Source organism: Rattus rattus, chromosome 8 (assembly GCF_011064425.1).
Source record: "Rattus rattus isolate New Zealand chromosome 8, Rrattus_CSIRO_v1, whole genome shotgun sequence".
Taxonomy (NCBI): domain Eukaryota; kingdom Metazoa; phylum Chordata; class Mammalia; order Rodentia; family Muridae; genus Rattus; species Rattus rattus.
This window is the reverse complement of record NC_046161.1, coordinates 64,101,247-64,109,147: the sequence shown is the minus strand read 5'-3', so window position 1 is coordinate 64,109,147 and position 7,901 is coordinate 64,101,247. Positions and strand designations below refer to the sequence as shown.

The following is a 7,901-nucleotide window of genomic DNA, read 5'->3' as shown; positions in this document are numbered from 1 at the left end:
TGACCCAACGAGAAAGAGTGACACAGCCAGAGGTCTCAGTTTCCTGGTGGGAAAATTTTCCTGGTGGGCACTAAGGGATTGGAGCGACACCCCTGAAATCGATCTTATCTGTTGGGATCAGCGTATACTGCGGGAGTTGGGCGGGTGGGCGACTACTGGCTAGTCTAATCGTAGGAACCAGGGAGACTAAACGAGCAAAGGGAAGAAGCGCGATCGTAGGCAAGAAGGTTTTCATTTCAACCTCCCTGTTCTGAGTTAAGGTTCTATGGTTTTCTGTGTAAAATTATGTTCCTTTGGTGGCAGGGCCCTGAGGCCACTGGCAGAGGTGTTGGGTTGGCGATTGGTTACAGCGACAGTTGGCAGTTGGCCCAAGAGCGAAACCTGTGTTATCTCCTCCTCAGCCTTGCTTCCTGAGGCAGGATCCCAGGTTCAAAATCCCACGGAAGTCGCTAGCGAAAAGCGAGAGTGGATGCTTCTGGTGTCTCGCGTGAGTCTCTGAGGCTCTAAAACCTGCAGGTAGTGCTTGCTGCCCGGTGCAAGGGACAGGACAAGCCAATAAGCAAACCTGCTGTGTTCCTGAGGTCCAGAACAGGAAAATGAGACAAAGTCCTGCAGGATGTGTGTGTGTGTGTGTGTGTGTGTGTGTGTGTGTGTGTGTGTGTGTGTGTGTGTGTGTGTGTATGAGGTGTGTATTGAGGGAGCGGCGTCACAGATGCCCAGGACAAACAGCCCGCTACACCCAGCACGGTATTTTTTTTTATTTTAATTGTCCACTGACAGACTGAAGAAGTTTGTTTAGTACTGAATACCCCGGGAATACCCCTTTTGAAAGGGGAGCTAAGTCGTTTCACGCCACCAAAGTGCGGATTTGGGCAAGAATGACTGATGGGACAAAGGGACGCGGTGCGTTAGCGCGGGGTTCTCAGAGCGAGCACAACAAGCAGTAGCAGCAAATAAATATCCGAGGCGACCAGGAATGGTGGGGCGCGTCATATAAGACCCGCAAGACTCTGAAACCTCAGCTCCAGTCGCACGCCAGTCCTCAGTCCTCCAGGCGCCCCCCACCCCCTTACAGCCCAGGTCGCCCAAGGCGAACAGGAGGTCGTGCAAGAGAGAAGCGAGGGACAAGGGTAATACAGGAGAGCGAAGGAATAAGCGGGAGAAACTGACTGCAGGACCACAGGGGCAAAGCCCGGTTCAGCCTAGTCGCTGTAGGTCGCATGTGGCTCACTTTCCAGTAGGGGCGACGGGTATTGTTTGTGGCGTTTAGAAAACTTTCAGTAGCTGCTGGGTACGTTCTTGCCACCTCCCATCCGGTTTGGTAAATATTAACAAACCAGGCGCGGTTATTTTCTGGAGTGTGTTTGTTGGGTTGGCTGCAGGGGATGGCTAGGGGAGGGTTCTCCTCTCCCGGAGCCCTCAGCCCCACCTACACACACACACACACACACACACACACACACACACACACACACACACACACACACACACACCTGCTTAACAACACAAGGAATCAAAATCAATATTGTTTTTGTCACCCCTGTCTCCTTTTTACTCCCTCAGCAGCTCGGGTGCCACTGAAGCGAATTGTGGATTTATGGAGGGAAATTAGCATAAATTATTGCAAAATCTGCAGCCGTGTGTGGTCCAGCTTATGGGAAAAGAGGCTCCAGCAAACTTTCGGCGAAGAAAGGTGGTAGGCGGTGGGCTTGACCAGTCGATGAGGGGTCCTTGCTGGAGGGGGGTCTCCATTTGGTTGGCACATGGGGTATAATTGACTTGTGTGTATTTTATACAGTTTTCCCAACAACCCCTTAAGCCCCTGGGTCGGATGTTGCCCCCTCCCACCTCCACCCAGCTTCTGTTGGCTTTGGATTTTGTACAAAAGACTCGACGCACTTTTTCAAGATTTCTGGAAAGCACTCCTCTTTATAATACCATCCTTAAAACGCTGTAAACAGCTTGCAACTCCACCCTCCCTCTCTAGGGCTTTGAAGACCTCTGACAGGAACTGAGGTAGAACTTTGTAGCAATGCCCCGGAGTTAAATGCGCCTCTCGCGGCGGCTCCATTCCCCTCACAAGGCAAACTTACGCATTTAAGTTCGGTTTACTGGATTAACCCTAAACCTGAACAATGAGCCTCAGCTCCCTTCTCAGACGTAATCAGACTTTGAAAATTCCTCAGACATCAATTCCTACTTGTAATATTGCATGAACTCGGCGGTGACAAACTTTCCCCAGGGAAATGAACAAAGATTTATTCCAAGTTAAGGTGATTGTTTGGGTCCTCCCCACCCCCGTGAACGTTTTCACTTTTAGAATTTAGTTAATCTTCTGTTTGCTCTGAGCAGTGATTTCGACAGCCACACAATGGCCCCTTTTGCAGGACAACAAAATGCCAATTGTTAAAATAAGAAAGCACCGTTCGCTATTCCTCACCATTAACGCGCACCCAGACCCAGTAGGAAAGTATCTTATGGTTGTCACTGAGGGCGGGAGAGGGGGGAAGGAACGACCATCTTTTACCATCTCCAATGCAACCACCATTTGTATCCATATTTGCAATATTGTATCCATTTTTGCATTTCGGTGTGAACCTATGCACATGTTTGCTAAAAGGGATCTTTAAAATACTCAAGGGCCTCTAAGCCCGCACCTTTCCACCCAGGAGCAATCCTGCACTGACTTAAAGCAGCGCTTGCTTTAGTGCCTCGAAAACTACGTCCGGAGCAAGCAAGGCACGAACCAGAGCTCCATCCCTCTTCAAACACCCCTCGGGTTCCCCACCCCTTTGCGCTCCCAGCTCCTCCCACTGCAGGCCCTAGAGCCTAACCCGGGCACGCGCAGAAACACCACCAAACCTTAGTTTGTTGTAGCGCGCGCACAGCTCAGGCCAGTAGGGCTGCCTCTGGCCCAAACTGGGCCTAGGGTCCATCTGATTTAATCTTTGGAGAAGACAAATAAATATATCTGCCCTGGCCTAGCCTTGCCCTCAGAGACAGGTCAATGCTTCTACCCCCACCTCTCTGCTCGCACCTCCTCCCTCCTCCTGGTTATTTTTTCCGAATTAAGAAGGTGACTTGAGTCTTCCCTTCAAGCACTCTGTTAATATTGAAAAACGTGCTCTTGCATCTAAAGCGCGGCAGCCCAGGCGCCAAAGCCATTTCAATATTAATGAAATTGTTTAATCTCCTAAATTCGTCGTGTTTAAGTTACGTTTTGGTGAGTTATTGACCGGCTTCGAAACTGTGGTTAATGAAGTTATGTGAGTAGGTGTGTGTGTGTGTGTGTGTGTGTGTGTGTGTGTGTGTGTGTGTGTACGCGCGCGCGTGCGCGCTCAGAAACAGAGGTTTTCCTGCTGTCCGCAGACTGATGCTGTCACTCAAAGTATAACAAAGTTCACTCTAGAACTATCAATCTGCTCCTATGGGGGAGGGGGAGGAAGAAAGGAAAGAGGAAAAAGAAGTTTCCGGAGTTTAAAGATGGTTCTGTGTAGGCTGTAGGTATCAAGTATTTAACCTAGTGGCATTTTTCTTTTAACCACAAAGCCCCCCCCGGGGGGGGGCGAAGAAAGGCGTGGAGCTCCTGACTAGAACTCATTGCGTGAAGGCAGACCGGTTGAGTCGCGGTTATTTCCTAACAGTTTGATGATGATGATGACGACGACGATGAAGATGATGATAATGATACTAATGATTCATTTAATCCTCACAAGGCAAATCTGATCTCGAAGGAGCCCGCTACTCTCACCAGGCCCAATACCAGAGCCACGTGCCTCCCCCCCCCCCAAAAAAAACCTCGCTGGTCTCAGCAGGCGCTGTTTGTCTTTTCATGGGGTTCTAAACTCTAAAGAAAATATTCCCATGTAAAAGGGGGGGCTGCAAAATGTTGACCCGCTAACTTCCCAAAAACCCTCAGACTTCCGTGAGCACCTGGAGAAAGGAGACCCGGAAGCAATAGAGTACATTGGACAAACTCAGGCCCTCCCCAGACCACATGCTGCCTTGCCTCAGTGTACCCTGAACCTCCTTGTGCCCATAAAATTGCTAAAAGACTTATTAAAGCAGAACCTATTACATTAATCCATTCTTTTCTTTAAAAATACAAAACAAAACTTACCTCGGCCTGGAGAGATGGCTCAGCCGTTAAAGGTTAGGCTCACAATCAATAATAATAATAATAATAATAATAATAATAATAATAACTTACCTAACACGTTTACATTCAAAACGGACTTATCCACCCAGCAGTCCAAGTATTTCTATCTATAAGTGTCTATTAACCTTACCACCTTTTTAAAGCGACAGACTCTAGTGTGCAGCTTTGAAGCCTCCGGGAGGCCAAGTCAGATTTCTACCTGCCCCTTGCAGGACAGGGGGTGGGATTGCGAGGTATGTTTCTATTCGAACAACCCATCTAATCAACCCCGCGCAGTGGCCACTAAAGTAAATTCAGGAGCAAGCCTATGCTATAAGTTAGCTAACAATACAAACCCGACACAATGCAGAGGAAACAGAATACCCCAGCCGAGCAATTTCTATGTCAAACACCACCGGCACGGCAGATAGCTCAGAGAGTGAGTGGTCGCCTGCCATTCGGCTCCACGCGCCGCTCGGCTCATACCTTCCCGTCGCGCACACCGGCGGGCGCTGCCCGCTCCCCGCGGGCGGCAGAGGCTCTTCCTGGTCGCCTAGTCTTCTGCTGGAAGTGATTCCTATTGGCCAAGGTGTCCATGTAAATAGGTGTGAAAGAAACCGGCGCTGGCCAGGCTCTCTCTCCTCTCCCTCAGTCCCCTCCCTCTGCAGCCCCCGCTCCCCCTCCTTTTCCTCCTCCTCCCAAGGCGATTGTCACACGATAGCTAAGAAGTGGCACATTAATGAAGCGCCGCTACAGGGGTCTTTTCTGCTCCTGTCACCGCTTAAAACTATCAGATGGTTCGAGGGTGGACATGGAGGCAGCCACCTAGCTCAGCGGAACCACGAACGCCACGGCAGCGTCTTCTGGATCCCCGAGGCGGCGTCCGCCACTGTCCTCACGGGCACTCCACAGCTGAGTTCGGCCTCCCAGCAGGACGCACGACCCACGAGCGCCGCGGAGCCCGCGGAGAGGAGCTCTACGGGGCTGAGTCCAAGCCCGGCTGGCAGCGAGTCTCTCTGGTCCCCGACTCTGCGCTCCTATCGCTCGCAGGGAGGGACTCGGCCACCAGCCACGCCATCCCGGATGCGGACCAGTAACTTGGAACAACTTTAAGGTGAGCATCTCTTCTCTCTGTCCCCCCTGATCCAGGTCCTACTTCCTTTCCTGCAAACCTCTCTGCTGCTCACGGTCTTTTCCCTCTCCACATTCACTAGCTGGGTCCATTCAGTTTAGTGCGCAAAGTTGCTGGCACCTGAATCCCCTCTTCCCCACCCCCTATATCTGTGTCTCGGCCTGAGTGCCCTCGTCGGTGTCTCTGCACCTATGCTGCCCTTCTCCATCACCTCCCTCCTTTTCAGATCCGACCAGTCCTCCGGGCCCTGCGGACCCTGAGCAAGTGGCCAAGCAAGAAGATGCCTCGGCCGGGCCGCAACACGTACAGCGACCAGAAGCCGCCCTACTCCTACATCTCGCTGACCGCCATGGCCATCCAGAGCTCTCCGGAGAAGATGCTGCCGCTCAGCGAAATCTACAAGTTCATCATGGACCGCTTCCCCTACTACCGGGAGAACACGCAGCGCTGGCAGAACAGCCTGCGCCACAATCTCTCCTTCAACGATTGCTTCATTAAGATCCCGCGGCGGCCAGACCAGCCGGGCAAGGGCAGCTTCTGGGCGCTGCATCCCAGCTGCGGGGACATGTTCGAGAACGGGAGCTTCCTGCGGCGCCGCAAGCGCTTCAAGGTGCTCAAGTCAGACCACCTGGCGCCCAGCAAGCCGGCGGACGCAGCGCAGTACCTCCAGCAGCAGGCTAAGCTGCGGCTCAGCGCGCTGGCCGCCTCGGGCACGCATCTGCCACAGATGCCGGCCGCTGCGTACAACCTGGGCGGTGTGGCGCAGCCCTCCGGCTTCAAGCATCCCTTTGCCATCGAGAACATCATCGCGAGGGAGTACAAGATGCCTGGGGGACTGGCCTTCTCTGCCATGCAGCCGGTTCCGGCTGCCTACCCGCTCCCTAACCAGTTAACTACCATGGGCAGCTCTCTGGGCACCGGCTGGCCACACGTGTACGGTTCCGCAGGTATGATCGACTCAGCCACCCCAATCTCCATGGCCAGTGGCGACTACAGCGCCTATGGAGTGCCGCTGAAGCCGCTATGCCACGCCGCAGGCCAGACGTTGCCCGCCATCCCAGTGCCCATCAAGCCCACTCCGGCCGCAGTGCCCGCGCTGCCAGCGCTGCCGGCACCCATTCCTACCCTGCTCTCGAACTCGCCGCCTTCTCTCAGCCCCACCTCCTCGCAGACAGCCACTAGCCAAAGCAGCCCTGCCACCCCTAGCGAGACACTCACCAGCCCGGCCTCCGCCTTGCACTCGGTGGCCGTGCACTGACCCACAGAAGCTGGGGCTCTGTCTAAGTCTCATCCACACTTCCCCGGCTCCGGGTCCAGCCCTCTGCGACCTGAAACCGCCACCCGGACTTGCCCATTCTACCTTCTTCAGTCCTCGCTCTTAGGAGAACTTTTGGTTTTGGACCCAGAAGACAAACCACAAACTTGCCAGAAGGCGTGTGAAAGTTGTCTTCGTCCCTCTAGGGCAGCAGAGAAAACAGGGGCTAACCCAAGCCAAGCGGTCCCTCCAGGGTCCCTGAAATGCACTCTCATCCAACAGGCAGAACACCCTGACTCCCTCCTGCTCGGAGAAAACAGAAACAAAACAAAACAGAATACGCATCTTCTGAGCTTGGATAGGCAGGGCTCTGGACTCTGCACAATTTCAAGACCAGAGACACTGCCCGAGAGCAGAAACCTGCCGAGGCTGCAGCCACACCGCGAGGGCCGGATCTTCTTAGGTCCTGAAAATCTGTGGCCAGAGGACCCACTAATCCTCCACCAGATTCGCCTCCGCCCATCAGGCCGGGATGGGCGGACCGCTGCTTTCCCCGGCTGCAGCCCTGCCTCCCCGGCTTCAAAAGATTTTTTTCCCCTTCTGAGTTTTGTTTCCGGCCAGAGGCTCCCTTAGCTGGGAGTGAGGAGAGAGGCTGCTAAACTTCGGAGGATGCTTGTCCTACTCACAAGCAAAACACAGCTAAAAGTCACCGTTATTGTTTACAAAGCGCGCGGTTTAAAAAAAAAAATGTAAACAGTGAACTTGAGAATCTGCCTGGCTAGGGGCGAGGGGGTAGAGTCCTCTTTACAATTACCTGTTGTAATGTGAATGTTTACTCTTCTGGCCAGCTTTGGGGGTGGGAAGGAGGTAGGGGGAATGGGGGAAGTTAATTGGGATGTTAACTTTCTTACTAGTTAGAGACCTTTTTAGCTATTTATTTTGATGAAAGAGAAAAGAAAGGAAAAGAAAAAAAAAAAAGAAAGAAAGAAACGTGAACTAAGCCCAAATGGAGAACACACCTAAGGGCAAGTGGGGAAGTATGTAGGTAAACCGACTGGGAACGTGACGGGGTTGTCAGCCAAGACTCCCTCTGGACAGGAGAACTTTTCCGCGAAGCTAAAGGGCTGCAAAGAGTTGTAAATAGGAATGATTTACACTGTGTACGATGCACTTTGGTCTGGTATGTTCCTTTTAGCATTCTAGGTAATTGACAGAAAACAAACAAACGAAGAACAGCCCAACGGTTGTTCCTCCGGTGTGACCTGCTTAATTTAAAAAAAAAAAAAAAAAAAAGAAATCGTAGTGTTGTCCAAGCCGTGGAAAAAAAGAATTTCCCCTTTTATTTTTCTTCCTCTCTGCACAGAATTCGCATGGCT

The 7,901-nt window shown here is 52.3% G+C and overlaps 1 protein-coding gene across 1 annotated transcript; it reads left to right on the top strand.

Annotated features, from left to right (window-relative positions):
- Window positions 1-5,550: 5,550 nt before the first annotated feature.
- On the top strand, window positions 5,551-6,528 carry Foxb1 (forkhead box B1). The gene has a single exon (XM_032910328.1). The coding sequence runs from the start codon at window positions 5,551-5,553 to the stop codon at window positions 6,526-6,528; it is 978 nt and encodes a 325-aa protein (XP_032766219.1).
- The last annotated feature ends 1,373 nt before the right edge of the window (window positions 6,529-7,901 follow it).

Excerpts from the sequence above, each read along its gene's own strand:
- Foxb1 (XM_032910328.1), top strand. The coding sequence starts at position 5,551 with ATGCCTCGGCCGGGCCGCAACACGTACAGCGACCAGAAGCCGCCCTAC.